This window comes from Heterocephalus glaber, unplaced genomic scaffold (assembly GCF_053883595.1).
Source record: "Heterocephalus glaber isolate CG9 unplaced genomic scaffold, H.glaber_assembly_v1.0 deba00001532, whole genome shotgun sequence".
Lineage (NCBI taxonomy): Eukaryota > Metazoa > Chordata > Mammalia > Rodentia > Bathyergidae > Heterocephalus > Heterocephalus glaber.
The window spans coordinates 7,258,333-7,284,459 of NW_028258330.1; the positions used below are offsets into that span (position 1 = coordinate 7,258,333).

Consider the following 26,127-nt stretch of genomic DNA (forward strand, 5'->3'; position numbering starts at 1 on the left):
ATAATACAGATTACTGGGACCCCCCCCCCCCCAGATTATAATTCAGTTTTTTAAATGATCAGGTCACAGAATTTTTGCTCTAACAAACTTTCAGGTGATGCTGATGATGGGTATTGGAAATTTTTCTTTGAAAATCAACCAAGTTACCGTCTGGGTTGAATGAGCCACTTGTGTGAGAACTAGAAGGCCCCATGCTTGCGTTAAGAAGACAGTGGGAAACTTGCCTATGTCAGTACACAACCATCAACATGGGTTTAAGGACCATTAGCAAAGAAAACAAAAACAAATCTCTATGGTATTTAAGGTATTCCTAAATTGGTAGCATTGTCAGGTATTTCAGAAAAAGAGATAGTAGATTAGTTTTTAAATCAACCTCAAAAAATACTTAGAAATAAAAATTCAAGAAATATGACAACTGAACAAAGGGCAGGAGGAAATAACCATAAGCATGACTTTGCAGAAATAAACCACAGAATCAGAGTTGCCCAGAGATTGAGATTTCAGATGCAGATTATTCTAAAAAGATTTTTATGCATTAATTAAATAACGGAATAGCCAGGTAAATTTGAAAAGGAACCAAATAAAACTTACAAAAAGGAAAAAAATTATAAGGATTGAAGTTAAAAATGTAGTGAAGAGTTAGGCATTGGATTAAGTAGAGTAGAAGCGAAAATTAGCTACTTGAATAAGAGACCTGAAAGGAGAATCAGAGAGAAAAGGTACAGAGTATAAAAATGCAACATGGCTTAAAGATCATAATTCAAGTATAAAATTACAATCAAAATAATAAAAACAAAACTCTACATCTAAAAGATCATCATAGGGATAACAAAAACATTTAGAAATTGTTAGGTTTCTGATGGCCAGTACTTTAACAAAATATTTACTAAAATAATAATGCTTCACTTAAGGCTATGATGCTGGCAGTATTTCCTGTTTTACAAAACTAGTTCCAATTTCGAGAAAAAAGAAAGGAAAAAAGAATAGAGAAGGTTTGTTATTTTGAGGAGGAGGAGGAGAAGGAGGAGGAGGAGGGAAGAGGGAGGAGGAGGAGGAGGAGGAGGAGGAGGAGGAGGAGGAGGAGGAGGAGGAAGAAGAAGAAGAAGAAGAAGAAGAAGAAGAAGAAGAAGAAGAAGAAGAAGAAGAAGAAGAAGAAGAGAAAATTTGGGCATATAATCTCCAAGTTCTTCTGTATTTAAATACAGTTAGTATGATTGTACATGCTGGAAGATCTACGTGAGTTTGCTTTCTAGTACACTTTCTGAGAAAGCGTGTTTTAAGGTAAACTGAGGCAATGAGTTGTCTCTATGACAGTGGGAAGCAAGGCAGAGATAGCTAAAGGAACAGAGAAGTTAGGTGAGGACAAATAACAGGGTATTAAGCTGAGGAATTCATAATGAGCTTCTTTTACTAAAACATGAGAGAGAGAGAAGCAAGCTAGAAAAATTGATAAATGTAAAATAGGAGGGAGACCTAGACAGGTCATAGCTACCTTACAATGTCTGCTTCTGCCAGGGACTTGTACTCTATCTGCATACCCAGTAGGAAAGAACAATTCTAACTCTCTGCATTATGACAGGAACTGAAAGGTACGGAACAGTACAGCACAGGAATTCAGGTACATAGGTTATTTTGTCAAAATGAAAACACCGATAAATAATCAGCACCCTATCATGAACCATCTGCTGCTGCCTGTCAGATAGTGCTCCTTTTTCACTCCTTCCCCAGCAATTTCTACTTTTCTTTTTGTCTTTGAAGCTATCTTAATAACAAAAGCACAATCTCCATGTTTCTGGAGAGTGAGTGAATGTTTACATTTCACCATGATGCTACTGTCAGATTGTCCTGATAACAAACCTGCAGTTGTCACATTTCCATCTTAGACTTCCTGACTCAGAATAGATTTGCAGATCACATATTTGGAGGAGGAGAAGCTGCACCACTGAGTCATACTAGGATTAGAAGATAATGTTCCTAAACAAAGCAACTGATTTAAGAAGTAAAAGAAATTGCCACATATTGCAAGGAGTAACTTGGAAAAATTCCCTTCTTAATTAAAGGTGACAGAACTGCTACAGTTTATTACTGACTTCTGAGGCTCAGTAGTGATCAGAGACTCAGGATCTGGAAAACAACCTTTCACATAGGCCACGCATTGGCTGGGAGCCACTTAGCAAGGTGGTGCCTCTAGAAAAAAGCTTTCGTGGCTTTGCCCCTGACTCATTTCCTAAACATGGCCTGCAAAAATCATCCAGGAGGGGACTTAATTACAGGGAGATGAACATCGTGGCTACTGTCTCCATCACACTGAGCTCACCATCTTGGGTCTGGGACAGCTATTGGCCTCCTCATGCTTATAAGTGTTCTTTTCTGAGTGGTTTCAAACTTTAAAGTACATTCAAAAAATTGTGACAGCATTGTTATGGTTTAGAGCTAAGTTGTCTGAAAAGTGTCATGTGTTCAGAGGTGGGGATTTTGAAAGGTAATTTGATCATGGGGACACTAAACTCATAGTTCCTAGCTGAATGTGTTATTAGGAGGTGGGGCCAGGTTGGAGGTGGGTCACTGCGGGTGTGAGCTGGAAGGATGTATCTTGATCTTCATTCCTCCCTTCTCTCTCTGCCTCCTGACTGCCATGGGTTGTGTAGCTTTTCTCCACCAGATCCTTCCACCATGGTATTCCTGCCCGGGAGCCAACCAACCATGGACTGAATCCTTTGCAATGTGAGCCAAAATAAACCTCTCCTTTAAATTGGAGGTGTCAGTATTGCAGATAGCTAAGTTAGCTAGAAATTATTATAAGGCAATTAGACAAAGCTGGGCCCTCAGGATAGAAAAACAATAGAGGCACGTTCACTGGGTGGCATTATAAAAAGAAAAGAGGTACTACTTCCCCTAGAGATGAATAGCAATGGTTGATACTCTAAATACACATTACTCTCCCTAGCCCATTTTCTTTCTAGAAATTCCTTGTACGTGACTTGTTTTCCCATTTGATCCCCATTTAATCAATATTACCTGGGTGACTGTACTTGTAATCTTATCGGTAATCACGGTTTTGTCTCACCTCATGCCCTCCTTGCAATTTTCCATTGGGTCTTATAGTTTTTTGGGTTTTTTTGGGGGGGGTCTTATAGTTTTGTCTCACCTTGTACTTGCCTCACCTCATGGCTTTGCTCAATAAATCGCCTTTGAAAATCAGGGTAGGTGGGCAACCCATTTTCCAGTCCCAATTCTGTTTCTCTTAGACAAAAGCTATCTTTCTCTTAATAATTTTTTACTTAACCTCCATTGTTCCTAGAATTCATTCTTTAATTTTAGAGAACATGAACTCACATTTTAGATATCTAGCAGGTTTGAGCGTTACATGTATTACCTCTATATCAGCAGGAACTTTGTTGCAGTGACAGAAAGGTGACTAATCCAAGTGTTTACCTTAACATGACCCTGATCATGACAGTAGTCATGGTATTCATTAACAGAATGCCAGATCTCTAGTAGGCACTGTAGACATTCTATTCTCTACTTTCAGCAGCAAATGTTTATCCCTTGCTCCTTACTTGGAAGGAAGGGAACATGCACTGCTCAATCTTGAGCATCCCACAGGCCTACTCACCTACAGAAAAGACATGCCCTGGTCTGCTCTTCCTTTCATGAGCTCCTAGGGCTGTTTCCATCAAAGTAGCTGAGTACATCTGCATTTGCTCATGAAGGAATAGAGGTCAAGTATTTTATATTCAGCAAGGGGCCAGAATGAGCAGATGCTCTGGTATAATTACATTAGGAATAAAGCTAATGTTTTGACTTCCACCTACTTATAGCCCTATCTTCTCTGGTAGTTTTGATCTGACTGAGGGTAACTGTAGTGTCTTTACTTATCCCATGGACCCCCAACTCTCACACGGTTGGTGTACAGTCATGGAAGTGCAGATCTCTTTCTAAGGGAGAAGCTGCTGCTATGACACAAGTTAGCTGACAGCATTTAGAGGTTGCATTCTGGGGATTCATTGCAGCACTGTGTTCATATCAGTGCTGCTTTCTCCCCATGCTGCTTGCAGGGCCACCAACCAAGCAAGGGCCCAGAGCCCAGCTATTCCTGCTCAATGCAGGGCTCCCCCTGTGGTCAGTCCTTGCCCTGGGCCTCGCCAAACTTTCTGAAACTGTGCTGCAGACCAAGGATTTTCCTAGCTAATACTCTTTCTTTCTCTCTTCACCAACTCCTGCTCTCTCTGCCCCCCCACCACTTTATCTTTCACAGGTACCCTATCCAATAAACATTTTGTGCTTTTACTTCCGTGGTGGTATATTCTTCCCTCAAGACCCAAACTGACAGCATCAGTATCATTATACTCTCCATTGCCCTGAGGAAGAGATGCAATGCCACGCAAGAAAGGAGAAGACATAAATATGCTCTCTTTTAAAAGTTGATGCATATACTTAGGATTGAGGGTCTCTGGGAAAAAATACCCCATTTACATTTGAAAAAAAATTGAATGTCAACATCATTTCTTCATAAAAGTGAGCCCAATTGGACCTGTCTATCCAGTGCAAGAATACAAAGATATATTGGCTTCAAGAAAAGGAAAGAGAACATTAAAAACAGGAAACATCTCCAGCACCCACTGCTGAGATTTGGCTCTGAAAAGACTCCTAATGTGTTCACAAGATAAACAAATTATGTTAACAAACAGCTACCACACTGGCCACTATGTATAGCTCTTGACCGCCACCTTCATGTAGTTTCAAAACATATGGTTTTGAAGCACTGCCTCCAATTTCTCACTTCGCAGAGATAGAAAATACATCAAACTAAGAAAACAGATTTTTAAAATTTATTTTTTACCTAACAACAACCACAATAACAACAACTCTAAATCTGATTTTCTATCCTCATGCACAGAGATATTGAACATATCAGGAAAGGATAATAGAGTTTCTCTGTGATCTTTGAATCCTTAGGAATGTCTGAACATGAAAGTATACACATAATTTAAAAACTAAGTGAAGTTTCTTTTCATGGCATAATTTTCTAAAGGAAGGATAGGACAGGACTTACCTTCACTAGAGTCTTTTGAACATTCTGGCTTCTTTGCTTTGCTCTTCTTATGGGGTGGAGAGAGACCTTTTGGCTCTAGCCCTTCTGGAAGTACAAAGATTGAATATATTCTTATTTAAATATTTACTAATATGGTTCAAAACTGTGTTGAAGTTTAAAGATGTTTTCTTCTCATTAAACCCCCCCACACACTGAATCATAATTGCAGTTTCATTTGTCATCATGGCTGAGCTAAATTTTGGCAAAGACTTGTGATTCTCCAGCCTACATATACTTAAATTTAAGGCGTGAGCTAAAACATTTTTTGTAGACATCATTCATGACTCACACAATTGTTAAATTTCACACAAATGCTTTAAAAATTATCTAAAAGGGAACCCCAAATGATTTCACTTTCTCCAAGAGAACATGACTTAAAATTTCATGGATTCATCGATAGTTGTCATTGCACATTTCCTCTTGCTGAGCCCTCAAAGTAGAGCTAGATGAAATGCAAACTCATCTCATTTTTTGAGGGATGGGATGGGGCTTGAAATTATCCTGCTTCTATTTAACAGACTTCTTTAGCAATACAGATCCTAAACAACTTCCATATGTCCCCAATTCAACTGTAATGCTCCCCATTTTCCTCAATGTTTCTCTAAGTCTATTCATGGCAGCTACTAAATTGAACCCCGATGACAGCTTTAGGAAAATGTTTCTAAATTCATCTTGTTTGGATATAGCATATTTTGTTAGGCGTCAGTTCATATTTCCAGTCCTAATCTTTCCACTGAGTCCAAAGCTGATATCTTCAATTGCCTACATGGTGTCTTGTTTTGAATTTGAAGTTGGATTGCTTGTCTGCCCTTTAACATCTCTTTCTGTGCTCTAGGAGATGAAACCCTCTGGAGTGCAAGAATGAACTCTTTAGCTCTCTGGTTCCACCTTCTAGGTGTAGCCAATGGGAAGCCAAGGGGTTTGACTTTCTAGAATCCTGGAGTCTTCACAGTCTGTGGTATCCCTCAATCCAAAATTATAAGCCCTACCAGTGAAACGTCCTCTGCATGGCTCTCCTTCTAGCCCTAATGGCTTCTTTTCACTTAACTGCCACCAGGCATTTCAAACTTAACATCAGCCAGAGCAGTACATTTGGGGTCTGAAAACCTCCACATTATTCTACATCTCAAGCAATGGGATGATACGCTACCTACCCAGGAATTTACACCAAAGCTGAGATGTCATCATCAATATTTCTCCTCACTTACTTTTCTACACCAAACAATCCCATAAGCTTTGCTCGAATATATTTCCCATACTCATCTCCTATGCTCAGCCTTTGTAATCATCATGGTCACTCAAACCAGCAGCATCTCTTTCCTGGATTACAATAATAACCTAAATTCTAACCTATAATCTTCCTGCAATTTATTCACCACACAGCAGCAAGTATGACCTTTCAAAACATTAATCAGATTGGATTACTTGGCTCTTTAAAAATCATTACTTAGAATAAGATCCTAATCTAATTCCATGGCCTGGCACATGTCACTTGGGCCCCACCTACTGCTCTAGCCTCATCTTTCCCTTGCTCTTTGGCTCTAGATTTATTAGCCTACTTTGTGTTCCTCAATCACAGTGGGCCTAGTTCCTACCTCAGGATCTTTGTACCTGCTGCTGTATCTTGTATCCCCCACCCTCCAACACATATATTCAAATGCCCTTCCTTCTCACACTTTGAATCTCAGATCAAATCCAACTCTGAGGAAAGACCTTCCCTGATTACCTAACCGGAAGGAATCTTACAAGGGAAATCTCTCTTAAATACATCACTTGTATCTGAATTATCTTGCTCTTTTGTTTATTTCTTTCTTGTATCTTAACCTCCCATACCAGGAATGTTAAGCTTCATGAAAAAAAAAAAAGCATTTGTCCTTCTTAATTCCTCTTATATTCCTCTTAATTCCTCCTGGCAGAACCATGGGAATTTCATTTTAAATTCTATTTTAGGTTTGCTTTGCCCAGCCCAAGCTTTTAAGGCCAAGATATAACAGGTCCCAGTCTTAACTCTCCCTCTCCTGGCAGCTACCATCTCATGCCAGGATTCTAAAATTACACTATAGGGTTATGGCGACTCATTTCACTTTTCCCATTTATTATAAAAGGAACAGAACAACAACAGAAAACCTCCCCATGTTTGATAGATGTGCTATTAAAAATGCTGGCATTATGGACTGCAAAGGTTTTGGGCACTGGGCTGGGTGTTCTGTAGCTGCAAGTCAGTCACATCTAAGGTCATTACCATGGCCAGGGTGAAAACTTTTGCCAGCGACTGCAGCAACCCCCCCTCAAACTTCTGTCACCAGGTGTGAGATGTATGTTGACCCTTGAAGTGGGTTCAGCAAAAACATAAATGAGATACGTGGAACAGCTCACTGAGCACAAATAGTGGGCTCAAAGAGATTCATAAAATGGGCAAGGCGACATTTGCAGGCTCCATGGAGAAATCTCTAATTCTTCTGTGCCCCTGAAATGTGATGGCTACAGCTGGGATGAGGAAGAGAATTTCCAGTGCTGGAAATTCAACTCCAAGCCAGCATGTCTTGAGATGAACATTTTGTGCATTTAATTCCTAATTCTTGATTTCCTGACTGAATAGGAATTCTTAGGTAAGATTTTAAATGACAGCTATTTTGCCACATTTTAAGATAGTTAAAACATCCCCCAAATTACTGACGTTTCATTTTTGCAAAAATTGTTGGGTCTTCACAGGGTCATTAGTGGGTGGGAGGCCTATTTAATTGTGACGTATCTATGACAGGAGTATTGTATTATTTTTTGAAACTCAACCAGGGCATTCAAATGAAAGTCAGTCATAGTTTTTGCCTCTGTGCCCAGGTGTCCACTTGTGGCAAGGCAGGAACAGCTCTCCCATTTGGCCTCCAGGAGCTCGTGGGGAGTTGTTTCTGCTTCTCCTCCAAGGTGTCCCTGCTTCTCTTTGACAGTGGAACTGCGTTTTCTAGGTTGCTTCTGTTCTTGGCAAAGAGTAGGAACCTGAAGTTTTGCCACAAGCATGGCTTCGCCCCCTGGGGAACTCAGCTATGTACCCAGCACTGTGTCTTAGCTGCCATAGGTAGTTGCTGATTTTCTGTCCCTACTGGCTCAGCCTGGGGCTGATGTCAACACTGCCTAGTCATGGGATTGAAAGGGCATGGGAAAATATTTACTATGCCAGGACAAAAGGACTTAGAAGGAATACTAGGCATTGAAGCTAGCCTGTTTCTTCTACCTCCCATAGGGACAATGCCTCATCATGAGGATTACCTTGTCTGACACCATTTGAGGTGTGCTTGCTTCTATTTACTATGAGAGTCTGGAGACAGATGCAAGAAAATTATGAACATGAGCCCAGGGGTCAGTCAAACCTGGATTCAAATTCTGGCTGTGCTACTTAAGCAAGAACTCATCCTGTTTAAGCCTGAATAATAACATAGTGTTGTAACACATAGGAAATGAGTTCATGTGTGCCAACTGATTGGCACAGAGTACATGTTTGATTAAACTCTGGCTCAGCAGGGGTGTGTTGACACTGACCTCAGCTGACTCATACCAATTAATTGGACCATCTCTCCCCAATCTCACAATCACTGGTCTCATTTTGGTAGTCTGAAAAAGACCACTGTATGTGTGTTTACACCATAGAAATCTGCAAGCTTTCCTTATGAGAGACATCTCTACTCAGAGAGTCAATTTGCTAGCAACCACTGGTTTTAGGTATTTGTTATGCACTACAATTCATCAGCATTTCTGGGCAGGTTGATTCCCTTGAGCAGCCCTTCATCAGTGTGGACTGCAATCTTAAAAATACCTTCAGCATTCTTATTTACATGAGAAGAGGTGATGCATGATGGAGGGAAGGTAGAGGTTAACAGTCTTGGGAAGCTGGTTCAGACTCATCCAGAGATTTTTATGAAGCCAGCCTGCATGCATATATGGCAGGGCCAGCTGGCTTGCTTTGGAACTTCACAACACAGATCTTCCATGATTTCAGCCCTCAGATACTAGGAAATGGAGAGCAGCTCCCTAAGCCCACTCTGCCTGAGTGGCTTAGCATCTTGGGGCTATTGAGTGTGATTTGAACAGCTGTGCCCAGCTGATAGAGATAAAACTCCCAGGAAATCTGGGGGGAATAAAATTAGAAATGATGATCCTATGAAGGCCCACAAACCTCAAATGCTGTCTCTAACCTTGTGAACTCTGCACTAACATTAACAATGATTTCCTTAAAATTACTCAGTGGTTTGGATAACTACTTAAATATCATTAAGAAATCAATTTCCTTTGCATGTGTACTTATGGCACATAGGCAAATGACCCATGGCAAGAAAAGGTTCTTATCCTGGGGAGCTGAGAAGGCAGCACCTCTATGAATTAAAGACATTACAATATGCTCTGTGTGAGCAGGAGAAATGGGAACAATGAAGATTAACATTAAATTTGTGGATTCTAATCCAATGCAGAGTGACCATTTAAAGCCTTTTTTTAAAAATCAATTTCAAAGTTCTTTTTAACACTAAGACATTTTTAATAGAAAATTAGCCTTGTGCTTTATGGTTTACAAAAAGTAAGCAGAGTTCTTGTCTTAGGTTGGATTGTTTTAGATGCAGATGCTGAGACAAAGGTTTGAGTATAAGCAGTTAATTTGACAGATTATCCCAGGAAACATCAGAAAAGGGAGGAGGGAAGTGAGATAAGAAAAGGAAGGCAGCCAAACCTGGGGGTATTAATGAGCAAGTCCCACTATGGGGATCCAGGGCTCAATTCTTCTGGAGACCTGGGGTGATAGTATAAAATCATGATGTGTAATACTACAGCCACTAGCCACATATTATTGATGTGTACATGAAATGTGTCTAGTCTGATTTCAGATGTGAATGTTAAACACTCACCAGTGTCAAGGGCTTAGTATTAAAATATAAGGTAAAATATCTGATTAAAATAATTTCTACATACTATATATTCAAATTATAATATTTTGGGTTATAGTGTTAAAAAAGTACTATAAAAATTAATTTCACTTGTTTCTTTTTGTCTGTACCGGGGATCGAACTCAGGATCTTGTGCTTGCAAGGCAGGCAGCAGAATCACTGAGCTAAATCCCCAGCCCTCTTTTGTTTTTTAATGTGACTAATAGAAAGTCTAGAATTATACAAGAGGCTCACATTATACATCCTCAGCTATATATGTGAGGTTCAAATTACATTTCTATGGAAAGTCCTGGAATGGAACTTGCCCCATGTGTGTCCTCCAGGGCTGTTGATCACCCATCTCTTGTCTACCACTGACTGTGGGGCTACTTCAGATAAATTCTCTCCCTGGTACTTTGAGTTTACTTTCATGACTAGAGACAAGCACTCAGCAGAGTTATGAGAACTTTCCTTAGAAAGGTGATTTTGCGAAACAATTGGTACCCAAGGGACATGGGTAAGGCACCTATAGCTTCTACTAGTCTTTCATCTCCTTCATCCTACTTCTGACTTGTTGGGCTTCTACCTACTTCTCATGCTGTCTGAACCTGCTGTCTTTGGGGAGACCAAGAGAACCTTGCAGATCAGACATGTCTGGACTGGAGAAGAGGAAGTAGAAGCTTCAATCATTGTTCCAGCTAACTTTTACAAAGAAAAGGAACTCATGTTATTTTTTCATGAAGATGGTGGATGGTTATAGGAAGGAGAAAAATTTAATTTAACAAGGCGAAATTCTCTTTTTACCAACCCTTACCAAGTGTGATCCACCAGGTCAGAATTGGAAGAGTTCCCTGTTTGCAGAGCTGCTGAGACTCAGCTTGTCATTGGTTTGCAAGGGGGTTCTGGAATTGAGTGAGAGGTACAAAAGAAGAACCTCTAAGGTAGCTATTTTAATTTTGAAATCTGTCTCTTTTTCATGACTAAAGTGGTATGTTTGTTGAAATGGGGAATATGGGGCACTTAATTGTAGAATTAAGTTCTATATTCTTCCAATATTTGTTAGAACGAGAGAGAAAAGAAGCAATAATGTATTGAATCTTCACTGTGGGTCAAGCACTGTGACGAATACTTAAATTACGATATCTCATTTAATCCATCAAATGAAGCACAACGGTGAGAATTATTGCTTTCAGAAGTGTAAAGTAAACTTTATAGAAAGGAACACTTTGTCACAGTCAGTCAGAAAATGATGTAGCTAGAATTGAAGGTCTATCAGTTCCTGAATTCATTATTAGGGATATATTGAGTGACTATCTTAGGCCAGAACTCATAGTCTTAAGCACTGGATTTCCCTTAAAACAATGACCTTTACAGAGAAGTTGCCATGCACCTTTATCTCTGATGAGAACAATATGTCCTAAGGAAAGAAGGGAATGGAATTAATATGAGAAAATGAAAAAATGGAAACAAAGTCTTTGCAAATAGGGAGAGATGGAGGGGTTGAAGGGAGGCCAGGGGAAGGGTGAAAATAAGAACCAAGAGAGATTATGTAAAGGTGCAAATTTCCAATGATAAATGTCATTATATTGTATACCTAAATTGTACCAATAAAAGAAAGAAAATGTATAGCCATAGATGGCTACAGTGACAGTTTAGATCTCACATGCTTTGCAGAGCCACTCCCCATCAAGAGGTTCAGTTTATTTTTATTTCTCCTAAGTGTGGGTAGACTTGTGACTGTTCCAAAGAATAGATCTCAGTGGAAGGGATGCTATGGAACTTCTAAGCTTCGGTCTTCAAAAGGACACAACTTTACCTTGGGTCATTCTTTTGAGAGAAACTTAATTGGTCACCAATACTCTGAGAAAGCCCAGGTCACATAAAGAGGCCATGTACAAGTATTTCAGTACACTGTCGCAAACCAAGGCTTTAGCTAGTAGCTAGAATCAATCACCAGTCAGCCAAATGAGTGGGTGAATTTTCAGATGAGCCCTACCCCCCAGCTGTGGAGGCTTCCTGGTGAGCCTCAGACCTAGTGGAGCAGGATGATCAAGTTTTCTCTGCTGTTCTGTGTGAACTGCTCACACATAGAATATATGAAGATCATAAGTTTTAAGCACCAGGGTGTGAGGGTGATTTATTATGCAACTCTATTAACTACAACATCATGTTATATTTTTTACCTTAGCTGTCAGGAAGCTCAAAATCCAATTTAAATATATTAACTGTATTTACCTGAAGAGTTAGCACAGTGCTCCTTGTTTTATGACATCCAGGATATATTTTTAAATCTTATTTTGTCTTTTTGAAAAAAAATATGGAATATACATTAACCAAAAAGTGACCCTTGCTTAATGCAAGTAATAAGATTAAACATTTAATACCTGATTCTTCTTTCATGTCAGCATCTTCTTCTTCATTATTATCATCTATTGAAATAGGAGAAGATAAAGAAAGACCCGTATAAAAGTTGGAAACACTGAAATTTTCAATTTCACTAATTTCACTAATAAAATAGTGGGAAAAAAGTTTGGCAAAAAAGAGACTGTTAAAGCTTGCATTTCTGTGATATTAACATGTGGAGTTAAGAATACATACATATTAGAGCACAATTTCACACCATGGGTTTAAATTTTCTTTTTAGAAAGTTATATATTTATAATAAATTATATATCCAATAATTTGTTTTGCTTATACAAGTTATATATGGGGATAGCAGTCATTTAATTCTTCAAAATTGTGAATCACAGAGTAAATATCACATTTTTCTACACGTTCTAAAGATATGAATGCCCATCTCAAATACTGGATAAATGTAGAGATTATCATTTGGCTGCATGTCAAGCACATACACATTTCAAATCCTTGCATTGTGCAGTAAAAAGAGCTGTTTTACTGTCCCTGTAAATCCAAACACTTAACTATGTGGTTTTACACTTCCTGTCTGATTCTTCTGCTCTATTGACAACACACTTGCTCTTTTCAACTACTGACATCTCTTACCTTGAGTGTCCCCTTGTACGGGGTTGTGGTTTGAATGTCTATGTCCTTCCCCCAAATTCATCTGTTCAAAACCTAACCCCAAGGTGATGTGACTAGGAAGTGGGGTCTTTGGGAGGTGATTCAACCTCAGAGGTGCAATCCTCATGAGTGGGATTTGTACCCTTAGAGAAGAGTCCCAAGAAAGACCCCTCACCACTTTGCCTACTTTGCCCACTAGAGAGTCTTTCTAGAACACCTTCTGCCATATGAAGACCTGGGGAGAAGACCACCTTCTTCAAGGAATTGAGCCCTCCCCAGCCACTGAATCTGCAGAAACTTTGGTCTTGGGGATTCCAGGCTCTAGAACTGTGAAAAATAAATTTCTGTTGTTTATAAACCACCCAGTCTATGGCAATAGCCCAAATGGATGAAAAAATCAGTCAGTTCCAAGTCCTGTCTTCTTTCTAGGTTTGTTCCTTTCTGCTCATATTATGGCAACCTAGGGTGTGGCTCCCAGAACCCTTTGCTTAGGTATCTTAGAAGTTTCCTAATTTCTTTTCTGTTTTACACCCTCCTGACTCCCATTTCTTTCACATGTAGCTGCCAAATCAACCTTAAAATACAGTTCTGATCTAGTTCACAACCATAGAGCAACTACTCTCTGTCTAATGAGAAAAGTCTAGACTCACCTGGTGACACTCAAAGTCAACAATATCTGTTCTAAGCAGTTTGCCCACTACCACAACATACTTGAAGCTTTATAAAGAGGTTTATCCAGCTCACAATTTTAGAGGTTTAAAGTGGAAGAGCTGGAGGCCCAATCTCTTCTGCTTTTGGTGAGGGGATTCTGGCATGTCACAATATAGTGATGGTAATGTGGTACAAGTAAAGTGTATGCAGAAGAGCTCACATGGTGAGAGAGGAAACATGAGCGGGGGACCAGGCTACCTTATAACAACCCAATCTCCTGAGAGCTAACGTAGTCCTGTGAGAACTACATTAATCCCTTCCTGAGATGGTGTTCCTGTGATTAAGTATCTCTTAAAGGTCCTACCACCTTAGCACCATTATTTGGGGATCCAGCTTCTAGATTCTTCAGAGAAGAAACTACTGCATCCAAACAATAGCATCCCCCCTGGCTTCCTCTACCTGCCTTACTCCTGCTAACAACATCCTCCTCCATCCCTATTCACTCTCATCCTTCAAGGCCAAGATTAGATTCTTGAATGGAGGTAAGCAGATATTAATATACAAACAACAGGCAGCTAAACCAGAGAAAAAGTACCTATGAAGTCTTCCCTGAGCATCTGGTGATTCAGATTTGAATGAACCATGTTTTTTCAGGTGTACCTTATTTTTGGTATATCTTATTCTGAGTACGAACTTTAAGGACATTTGGGCTGAGGCCTGTAAATTGGCCCCTCAACACATCCATTCTGTAAGCATGTGATCTTGGAGAAATTACCGAATCTTCCTGAGTTTCAGGTTCATCAGCTGTACAGTGGGATGATTATAATGCCTACTACTCAGAGTTGCTATAAGCATTCAATGAAATAGTGCCACATAAAGCACCAGGATAGTTACTGAAGTGCTTAGCATTAGCTACTATTACCACAAAGTTATAAGTTTAGTTACTTATCAACATATCTGTCTCCTATATGCCCATTTCCAGATCATGAATTCTGTAGGAAAAAGACCACGTCTTACATTGCTTATATTCCTTGGTACCTAATGCCACTCATTTCATGTAATAGAATCCACAAATACATTTCCACTGAGTGACCCACCCAATATAATTATGCAGTCTTGGATCTTGGGCAAATAACATAAAACAGTATACTGAAAAACAGGGAAAACAAAATTACCAACATTCTATCATTGATAACATATACAAAGGCTTGCAAAGAATGAACATTAAATACTGATAATTGCTTTTATGATGTCATTATTATTACTCTTGTTACTTTAACAAAAATTTATTGAGCTTTACCATGTGTAAAAATTATGCTAGGCCTTGATGATACAGGTTAATGATCCCTACCCTCAAGAAAATCATAAAGTGGGTGAGACAGAACAGCAAGATAATAAACAAGGTTCTACTGGGAAAATGACACAAGGCACCAAAGTCAGAAAGTCATTGGCGGCTCTGCAGAGGAGGTGGAGTTTCACCTGAGTCTTAAAGGGTGAGCTGAGTTCAGCTAAATGAAAAGAGGAGCTGCAGGAAATGCCTCAAAAATGTGGGTTGCCTGTCTACATCTGCTGGTTTCTTGACATCTCAGTAAATATGCCAGCCAACTTACAGCCTCTAACTCCCAGGTCCCCTGCCTAAGAGCATTCTCTGGTCTCCAGCCCACTCAATAAATACCAGGGAATTAAATCTTCCTGGGGCCAGCTGTGCAAAAATGAGTGGCAGGACTGGCATATCAGGATCCCAACTCCATGGCAGTATGGGCTCATTCAATAATATTCCGAGCTTGTTCCACACCATCTCCCTAAGTGCCCCTCTCCCCATTGGTCTTGAGCCCCAGATATGTGGTGTCAGCTGGTTTATAATTTAATCTTTTTGCTCCTCCTCCCTCCCCTGCCTCACTTCTTCACTCTCCCTGGGATCACCTCCTAAATAAAGTGCTTCCACTTGATCTTTACTTCACAATATTCTTCCTAGAGAATTTGAACCAAAGAAAGGGTCATCAAACCTAACAAAAGGAAAAAATACGTGCATATACATGTATGTGAATAGTCAAGAGGCATTCAAGGAAACAAAACTAGCTCTGAAAGGCTAAAGGAAGGAGTTATATTAGAAATTATAGCTAAGGTGATCTTTTCTAGGTACAGGTCCTCCACACCAGGCATGCTGGTTAATTTTGTGAGCCAGTGTGACTAGACCACACAGAGCCAAACATTATTTTAATGTGCCTGCGAGGGTAGTTCTGGGGGAGATAACATCTGAATAATAAACTGAGTGAAGCAGATTGCTCTTACCACTGTGAGAGAGCATCATTCATCCAGGTGAAGGCCTAGATAGAACACAAAGCCTGACTCTTTCAGCAGTTAGAGAGATTCTTCTCTTACTGCCTTCCTAGTTGGACATTGGGGTTTTTTTGTTTGTTTTTTTTTCTTAAATTCTTTTATTGGTACATTTTAGGTATACAATACATTTATATTTATCTTTGGGTGCTTGTACCTGTACATGATGTATCTTGGTTCTTATTTTTTCCCCATTACCTGTGCGGCCTTCACCTGTAAACCTTTCCCTATTTACATACTTTGTTTCCTTTTTTTTTCTTTTCTCATAATTTTTCCTTTCCATTCTTTCCTTTCCCCTTCCCCTCCCACCACCCCTACCACTTTGGACCTCTTCCAATTTCAAAGTATCATTTATTAGTTATTAATCCTTTTAGTCCTTATTTACACTCTCAGTTTCTCACACTAGAGAAACTATACAATATTTATATATGTCTGTCTTATTTATTTCACTTAAGAGTACGGCCTCAATATACATCCATTTAGCTATAAATGACTCTGTTTCTTGTTTTTTATGGCTGAGTAGTACTCTATTTTATAAAAAAACCCCACATCTTCTTTATCCAGTTTCCAGTTGATGGGCACTTGGGCTGTTTCCAAGCTTTAGCTATTACAAACTGTGCCACTATAAACATGGGTGCACATATATCGCTGTGGTATGATTCTTTTAATTCTTTGGGGAAAATACCCAGCAGGGAAATAGCTGGGTCAAATGGGGCCTCCAGCCCTAGTTCTTTGAGGTATCTCCATACTGATTTCCATAGTGGTTGCACCAGTCTGCACTCCCACCAACAATGGAGAAGGGCTCCTTTCTCTCCACACCCCCACCAGCGTTTGTTATTGGTTCATTTCTTGAGAGCAGCCATTCTTTCTGGGGTGAGGTGGAATCTCAGCATTGTTTTCACTTGCAACTCTCCAATGACTAGTGATGTTGAACATTTTTTCATATGTTTATTCGCTGCTTTTACTTCTTTGTCTGAGAAACGTCTGTTCATTTCAGATGTCCATTTTTGAATTGGGTCTTTGAATTTGGGGGGTCTGATTTTTTCAATTCTTTATATATTCTAGATAGTAGCCCTTTTTGTGAGTTACAGCTCTGAAAATTTTTTCCCACATTGTAGGTTGTCTCTTAGCTCTGTTGGTGGTTTCTCTAGCAGTGCAGAAGCTTTTCAATAAGATGAAATCCCAGTTGTTGATATTTTCTGCTAGTTCCCATGCTACTGAGGTTTTGTTCATAAAGTCTTTTCCTATGCCAATGTCTTCAAGAGTTCTACCTAACTTATCTTCCAGCAAGTTTAGTGTTTCTGTCTTAATATTTAGATCTTTAATCCACTTAGATCTCAGTTTAGTGCATGGTGATAGGTATGGGTCTAGTTTTAATCTCTGATAGGTTGAAATCCAGTTTTTCCAACACCATTTATTAAATAGGCTATCTTTCCTCCAATGAGGGTGGTTGGCTCCTTTGTCAAAGATGAGGTGGCTGAGTATGTCTGGAGTTGTTTCTGCATCTTCTAATCTATTCCACTGATCCTCAGGTCTACTTCTTTGCCAGTACCATGCTGTTTTTATCACAGTGGCTTTGTAGTATAGCTTCAAATTGGGTATTGTGATACCTCCATCCATGTCTCTGTTGCCCAGAATTACTTTTGCTATTCTAGGTCTCTTCTGGTTCCAAATGAATTTTTGGATTGTTTTCTCTAACTCTGTGAAGTATATTGTTGGAATTTCAATCAGCATTGCATTAAATCTATATAGCAGTTTTGGAAGTATGGCCATTTTCACTATATTGATTCTTCCTACCCAGGAACAAGGGATGTCTTTCCATTTTCTTATATCCTCCTCTATCTCCTTTTTCAGGGTGTTGTAGTTTTCAGCATAGAGGTCTTTTGCTTTCTTTGTTAGATTGATTTCTAGATATTTCATTTTTTTGGATGCTATTGTAAAAGGAATTGTTTCCCTAATTTCTCTCTCAATGAGTCCACTATTTGTGTATAAGAAGGGTATTGTTTTTTGAGTGTTGACTTTATATCCAGCTACTCTACTGAATATATCAATTAAGTCCAGAAGTGTTTTGGTACAGTTTTTTGGGTCTTCTATGTAAAGTATCATATCATCAGCAAATAATGAGAGTTTAACTTCTTCCTTTCCTATCTTCATTCCTTTTATTTCTTTCTCTTTTCTAATTGCTGTGGCTAATGTTTCCAGAATTATATTGAACAGGAGTGGTGATAGTGGGCATCCTTGTCATGCTCCTGATTTTAGTGTGAAAGTTTTCAGTTTTTGACCATTTAGTATGATGTTGGCTGTTGGTTTTTCATAGATAGCCTTAATCAGGTTGATATAAAGACTTTCTATTCCAATTTTCTGTAGGGTTTTTATTATGAATGGGTGTTGGATTTTGTCAAATGCCTTTTCTGCATCTATTGAGATGATCATATGATTTTTGTCCTTGACTCCGTTAATATAGTGTGTTACATTTATTGATTTACGGATGTTGAACCATCCTTACATCCCTGGGATAAATACGACTTGGTCAGGGTGTATGATCTTCTTGATGACCCTCTGTATTCTGTTTGCCACTATATTGTTGACGATTTTTGCATCTATGTTCATTAGGGAGATTGGCCTGTAGTTCTCTTTTTGGGTTGGGTCTTTCCCTGGTTTTAGAATCAAAGTCACACTTGCTTCCAGGAATGAGTTTGGAAGCCTTGTTTCCCTTTCAATTTCCTTGATGAGTTTAAAGAGTAATGGCAATAGTTCTTCTTTAAATGTCTTGTAGAATTCAGCAGTGAAGCCATCAGGACCTGGGCTTTTCTTTGTTGGTAAATTTTTGATTGCATTTTCAATTTCACTCATTGTAATTGGGGTGTTTAGAATTTCTGTATCTTCTTCATTTAACTTTGGCAATTCATACATATCTAGGAATCTGTCCATTTCTTCTGTGTTTTCCATTTTATTAGAGTACAGGTTCTTGAAGGAGGTATTGATGATCCTCTGGATTTCTGCTGGTCCTGTTGTGACTTCCCCTTTTTCATTCTTAATTGCATGGATTTGAGTCTTTTCTTTCCTTTTTTTGATAAGGTTGGCTAAAGGTTTATCAATTTTATTTATTCTTTCAAAAAACCAACTCTTTGATTCATTAATTTTTTTGTATTGTTCTCTTAGTCTCCATTGCATTGATTTCTGCTCTGATCATTATAATTTCCTCTCTTGTGTGGGTTTTGGATTTGTTATGCTCTTCTTTTTCTAGGAGTTTGAGGTTCTGCATTAGATTATTTATCTGAGTTCTCTCTGTTTTCCTAATATGGGGATTCACTGCTATGAATTTCCCTCATAGAACTGCTTTCATTGTGTCCCATAGATTCCTGTATGTTGTACTGGCATTATCATTTACTTGTAGAAACTGCCCAATTTCTTCTTTAAATTCCTCTGTGACCCATTGGTTGTTCAGGAGGGTGTTACTCAATTTCCAGGTGTTTGTGGGAGTTTTGCAGTTTCTCATGTTATTGATGTCCAATTTTATTGTACTGTGGTCTGAAAATATACAGGGGGTAATTTCAATTCTTTTACATTGTCTTAGACATGTCATGTGAGCTAGCATGTAGTCTATTTTGGAGAATGACCTGTGTGCAGCTGAAAAGAATGTGTATTCTGATTTTGTGGGGTGGAACACTCTGTAAATATCTATTAATTCCATTTGTTCAATAGCTTGCTTCAGTTCTAGAATTTTGTTGTTAATTTTTTGTCTAGATGATCTGTCTATTTGTGACAGTGGGGTATTGAGGTCCCCCACTACAACTGTATTAGTGCTTATTTGGTTTTTCATGTCCATTAATATTTGTTTTGCATAGTTGTGGGCATTCGTATTTAGTGCATATATATTTAGGATTGTCATCTCTTCCTCTTGGATTGTTCCCTTCACATGGATGTAACGACCATCATTGTCTCTCTTAATTAGTTTTGTTTTGAAATCTACTGTGTCTGCAAGTAAGATTGCTACCCCTGCTTTTTTCTGGGTTCCTGTCGCGTGGAGAGCCATTTTCCATCCTTTTACTTTCAGTCTATGAATTTCTTTTTAAGTTAGGTGTGTTTCTTGTATACAGCATATTGCTGGATTTTGGTTCTTTTTTTTTTTTTTTTTCCTGGTACCGGGGATCGAACTCCGGTCTTTGCACTTGCGTAGCAGGCGGCGAAACCACTAAGCTAAATTCCTGGCCCTGGATTTTGCTTCTCAATCCATTCTGTCAGCCTACTTCTTTTGATTGGTAAATTGAGGCCATTAACATTGATAGTTATAATTGAGAGATACTGACTCATCCTTGTCATGATGTTTTACTGTTGTTGGCTCTTATTTCTTTTCCCCCTTTCCCTTTAGTTTCTTACCTTGCCTGGTGGCTTCCCTCTGTTGAGCTTCATGGAGTTGTGACCTCCATTGCCTTTTTCTAGGTTGCTCAGAATTGTTTGGAGTGCTGGTTTGGTGTTCATGAAATTTCTCAGGTGTTCTTTGTCATCGAAGTATCTAATTTCTCCATCAATTCTGAAAGATAATTTTTCAGGATACAACAGTCTAGGTTGGAAGTTATTTTCTTTTAGGGCTTGAAATACTTCACTCCAGGTTCTCCTTGATTTGAGGGTTTGTGTTGAGAAGTCTGCCATGATCCTGATGGGCTTTCCTTTATAGGTGATTTGTTTCTTTTCTCTAACTGCCTGTTAGGATTTTGTTCTTCTGTTGGGTTTCTGGGATCTTGACTATTATATGTCTAGGTGTAGATTCTTTTTTCATCATGGCTGGGTGGAGTTCTATATGCATCATTTATCTGTATGTCCAATTCTCCTCCTCTGTCTGGGAAGTCTTCTATTATTACTTCTGTGAACAGTTTTACTATGTCAATTGTACTTTCTCCTCCTTTTTCATGGACTCCTATCAGTCTTATGTTATTCTTCTTCTTCTTCTTTTTTTTTTTTTTGGTACCAGGAATTGAACTCGGGTCCTTGCACTTGTTATTCTTCTTTGCATCATCTAGCAGCTGTTGAATTGATTTCTCATGATCCCTTACTATTTTTAAGAAATCTCTGTTTTCATGGTCCTTCATCACAATTCTGTCTTCTATATCTGATGTTCTATCTTCAGATTCTCTTAATCTGCTCTGCATGCTTTCAATGGAGTTTTTAATCTCCTGAATATCTGTTTGAATCTGTTTCATGGATTCTATTTCTTTATGTTGGGTGATCATGGTTTCCATTTCTTTCTTATGCTGGGCATTCCTGGCTTCCAGCATGTTTCTGAGATCATCTATTTTTTTTTTATCAGTTTCTGTTCTAGAGCCTCTAATCATGTCTTTCACTCTGATCACCATCTCTGTAGTTATCTAGGAGATTATTTCTGCTTTGAATTTTTCTAGAGCCTCATTCATCCATTTTGTTACTTCCTGTGCTATCAGTTCAAGGTGTCCAGGTGGTTGATTATCAGACTTTTGCACCTCATTTCCCCTAGAAATTGCCTTTTGTGTGGTGGAAGTCTGGGTTTGTGACTTGCTTAAATGCCTTCTCATTTTTGTTTTTGGTACTGTCCCTGGTTTAGTTCCTGGGTTGATATTATGAAGTTGTTTATTGTAAGTATCTTTGTTGATCTATTTAAAACCCTTATGGAATGATTGCTTGTCAAAGGTGTCTACCAGATACAGCTGGTCTTTAGGTTTTGAGTCTCTAATGACTCTGAGGCTATCTCATTTTCATTATATCAGGAAGGAAACTGTTTAGATCAATCATGACATCTTAGCCCAAGTCATACAATCAGCAACACCATAGCATCACATACCTCTTAAAGAATGACAATTTGTGGTAGTTATTAATCTATCACCTTTAAAAAATAAAGGGCCTCCCTCAAGGTGTGTCTCTGCTGTCACAATAGACAACGTGGGCAGCAGTGTGCAGTTATTAGTCAATGAGTCTCAGTAAGCTAGTCCCAGACCCGTGAGATTCAGGCAGATTTCTGGTTGCAAGTCCCAAGTTGAGCTCCCTGTCCTCCTGCCAGGATTCACTCTGCAAGTTTCTTCTGCAGGTTTCAGCTGCTTTTCCCCTGAAGAAAGTCCAATTTCCACTGGGAGCTGATGATCCCTCCAACTTACCAATCATGGTGGTCTGGTGCGCCTTTATTGCAGAGATTCCCTTCACTTTTCCAGTGAGTTTGTTTTCATCAGGGAGCCAGAGACAGGCACTCTCTCTGTTGTTCACTTCTGGAGCTCAGGACAATGGCTTTTGTCCCCCTGTACCTCTGCAGTGTGTAACCAAGTAGCTGCACAGCCAAAAGGTCAGAGGCTGGGGTGGGAGGGTATTGTTGGAGGTGCTCAAGCGGCCAAGCCGTCAGCTGGTGGGCCTGCCTGGGGGGTCCTGGACATTGGTTTTGTTCCTGCCTCTAGATTCAAACTGAAACAATGGTTCTCACTGGCTCTTAAGCCTGTAAGCATTCAGAATACAACTATACAATTAGCTCCATGTGTTCTCAGACCTTTGGTTTTAGGCTGAAACTACAGCATCAGCTCTCCTGGGTCTCCACCTGCCAACTGAGGATCATGGGACTTGAACTTTGTCTTCTTTATAATACCTTTTTTCTGTTTATCCATACATTTTCCCTATATACCTGTTGTTTTTGTTTCTCTAGAAATTTCTGAGTAATATACCAGGTTAAGCATTTAAACTTTACCCTAAAAATAAAAACAACTTTAGGCAGAGTAACATGCCATATTTTGAAAGATAGATTTTTTAATAATAGGAATGTACTAAGAAATTAGGAAATACACACCTTAATATTTTTGTATTATTCATGTTAAAATCAAGCAAAAACTAAACTTGGTCTGGAAAACACCTAATGCGTCATTATGTATTAGTAAAGTCTACTTAGTCCAACATGATTCTATATAATGTGTTCACTTGAGTCATATTTATGCCAAAAAAAATTCTAACAAGAGTTTTTGCTCAACCAACCAAGGAACCCCAAATACCATATATAGAAAAAGATGATAGCCTATGGAAATGGGGAGTCACACCATTCAAAATCTGGAAGCAGTTAGGAGACTGATGGCGCGTGGGCAGAGCGGCTGCCCTTTTAAACAGTTCTTCAAGCATCATACTTCTTTGTTAGAGGACAAAAATCAAATAAAAAGTTTCTAGCCAAAGCAATACAAATACCATTGGAAAACAGAGTGCCATCCATCAGATGCTATTGTTCTATGTGCTCGGAAATGCCAGTTCCAGAAAATCCCCTTCTCTTCCCAGGCATTGGCCACACAGAGGCAAAAATGCCTTCTCATCTTATGGTCCTCTTTGATATGAATTCCATAATGGGTGCTGGTTTTACTGCATCACTCTCTATCAGATTACCCCTTTGAGTTCTGCACAAAATACATAAATATTACTAAAGTTCTTATTTTGATAAAAAAATGTGAAAACCAACTAGTTTCTCATGAATAACCAGTTTTTTAATAATAGCTAGCTTTATATACTCCAGAAACTCTTGTGTAAAGTAGGGGCTAACTTCCTCTGAGGTCTGTAATATCTATTTCACCTGCTTTTGTGGAGATAGAGTTAATAAGAATGGTTTTCATTTTAAATCAATTACACCTGCCTTCTGAGATGCACCTCATTTCCCAAAACAAATAGTCCACACTTCTTTGAATAATGAAGTATTTCATGAGTTTGGAGATATGTGTTATGTTTTTCTCTTGGATTCCCATAATTAATACAGCATTTGGGGAAGTAGAAAGAACACACACACACACACACACACACACACACACACACACACAGCCCCACAGAACTTTTTTCTAAGGCAGAATTTCTCTAAGTGTGGTCTCTGGGTCAACAGCAGCATTACTTGGAAATGTAGTAGGAATTCAAATTTTCTAGTCCTATTTCAGATTTATTGAAAGAGAGGCTCTGATCCTGAAATGTCTTGGTCAAGCCTCCAGCTGATATTTGTGCACACTGAAGCTTGAGAAACACTGGTCTAAAATACTGATATTACTGCATTGGAGGTTAATCCTTCAAAAAGTAGGTGTCCATATTTTCTGAGACCTGTGGTGAATTAAGTTGTGATGTCTCACCAGCATTAATTGTGAGGAGTACCTATGTGGAGCTGAGGCACAGTTATGCTCCTCATAAGATATATGTGCTTTCTTCTGTGTTCGAAAGCACACAGCTACCTGCAGATGGCTGTAGGGTATTATGGTCCATGGCCAAGATTGTGACATTGATTAAGAAACATGTGCATATGTGAATACTAACTCAAAGAGGCATGTGGTTGCATGGGAAGAGGAGGGTGTTATAAAGGAGAAAATTACCCTCATGAGCTCCCAAGGCATCCTCTCCACTCCCAATGGAATAGAAAGACAGATCCCCCAAATAGCTCATCTAGTTTACTTGTCAGAATTTCAGGGATATGTCTACACATATGTGCTGGCCTGTCAAGTTAACATTTCATACTCCTATTGTGGCTTTGTGCTCACAAGTCTTCTGCCATAAGCTTCATTTCTCAGCACAGGCTTCTTGTGCATTCCTTATCTTTTCAATACTGCATTGCCAACAGCTCTGAAGAAGATAACTTGCATTTGCCAAGAAAGGAAGTACTACAACAAAATTAATGCTTTTCAGGATTTCCTTGGAGTAGGGAGGATGTCAGAATCTTCATGGCTTCTTGTGAGATTTGACAAGCAGAAACTCTAGACCAAGAGTGAGTGATCAGGGAGAGGGTTCACAGAGCACAACTTTTGCAAAACATTGAACACCTGAACCCACTAATCCAACAGATAGTCAAAGATACTCTCTGCAAGGTAATTCATGGGGCTGGGAGAAATTTTTTAAATAAATAAAAGCAAAATGGTTTTGTTTTTCTCCCAGCTGGTTTTTGGCCAACATGAGCATTCAAATCCCATTAATTTTTAAATCAGTCAATACATTAAAGGCATTACTTAGAAAACTACATGGTTCTGCTGCTTCTGCCTTGGTCCACTGGGCACGTGATGGCATCCATTATTGAGACATGGGATTCAGGTAAAGGAGGGCTGGGGGTGTGGGGACAGACTTTGAATTTAGTTTGACTGTGGTACAAATGACAATGACTGAGAGACTCCCAGCTGCAGGTTGCAAGGGAGTTTAACCAGGAGGGCTCGGCCAAGACAATGAACAGCAGGCAAAGTAGAAGAGAGTGTGGTCAACAGGACAGCTGCCGAATGAAGTATGATGAGGGCTCCCGAGGGTCGTGTGACACCATGGGTTTAAACATGGAACTATTTCAGTAACCAGGCTCAACCCATCAAAGAGGTTCAAATGAATACAGCAAAGATAGAGGAGAAGCACAGAGATAATCATGCAGTTGTGGTTTATTATGGAGTGCATAGGAAGTGAAGAAGGCAAACAACTCTTCAAAGACATGTGACTGAGAGTGGAAGTTAGGTCTCTGCATCAAGTGGGATAGAGGTCAGAGGACTTTCAGTTGCTCTATTGTTTACCTTTGTTTTATTCTTACTTTGGAGCCATATTAGGAATTAATTCACTTGTATACCATTCCTCAAAAGAATTTCCCCCTCCATTTGTCTCAGTGTTTTCAACTAAACCAAGGGACAGAATGTTTGAAAGGTCTTTCAAAGCACTCTGCTGGTAACTGTAAAGATGTCTACAGCATCCTCTGTTCTCTAAGGAGCATTTAGTTCTGTCTGATGTGTCAGAACTTTCTAATGAGATCAAACTCTGCTTAGTCAATGCTCGTGTTCCCAGGTCTGTATTTGTTCTGCTGCTTATCAGCATTTGCTACACTCGCTGCACACTCACCCCATTTGAAGGGACAGATTGCTTTCTGTCTATGCCTGCTGCTTGTTCCTGCATTCAGGTTGCTTGGTTACAGCAACACTTCACTGGATTTTCATTGAAGGCAAAATGTGTTTGTAGCTTTTGAGGCTCATCAAGTGGAAATGGTTAGCACCCATTTCTTAAGAATACAGTAAACTCATTTATGTCACATTACAGAGAGCATGTCTTGCAGGATTCTAAACACCAATGTGATCTGCACATTAAATGTGCACAAATGTGCCATGTCCCTATAAGTATTCGTAATTTTAAAAATTC

At 39.2% G+C, this 26,127-nt stretch overlaps 1 protein-coding gene across 11 annotated transcripts in view; it reads right to left on the reverse strand.

Moving 5' to 3' along the window:
• Macrod2 (mono-ADP ribosylhydrolase 2) overlaps nucleotides 1–26,127 on the reverse strand; it is a 2,157,923-nt gene that overhangs the window by 158,048 nt on the left and 1,973,748 nt on the right. For all 11 annotated transcript variants that reach the window (XR_015442057.1, XR_015442059.1, XR_015442058.1 and 8 more), the window contains exons 10-11: nucleotides 12,387–12,431; nucleotides 5,057–5,140 (exon numbers count right to left, since the gene is read on the reverse strand). Coding sequence is in view for 6 of the 11 variants with exons in the window: in XM_087189052.1 (XP_087045178.1) it covers nucleotides 5,057–5,140; nucleotides 12,387–12,431 (129 nt within the window). In the remaining 5 variants the exon portion in view is untranslated. The remainder of the gene's footprint in view (nucleotides 1–5,056; nucleotides 5,141–12,386; nucleotides 12,432–26,127) is intronic.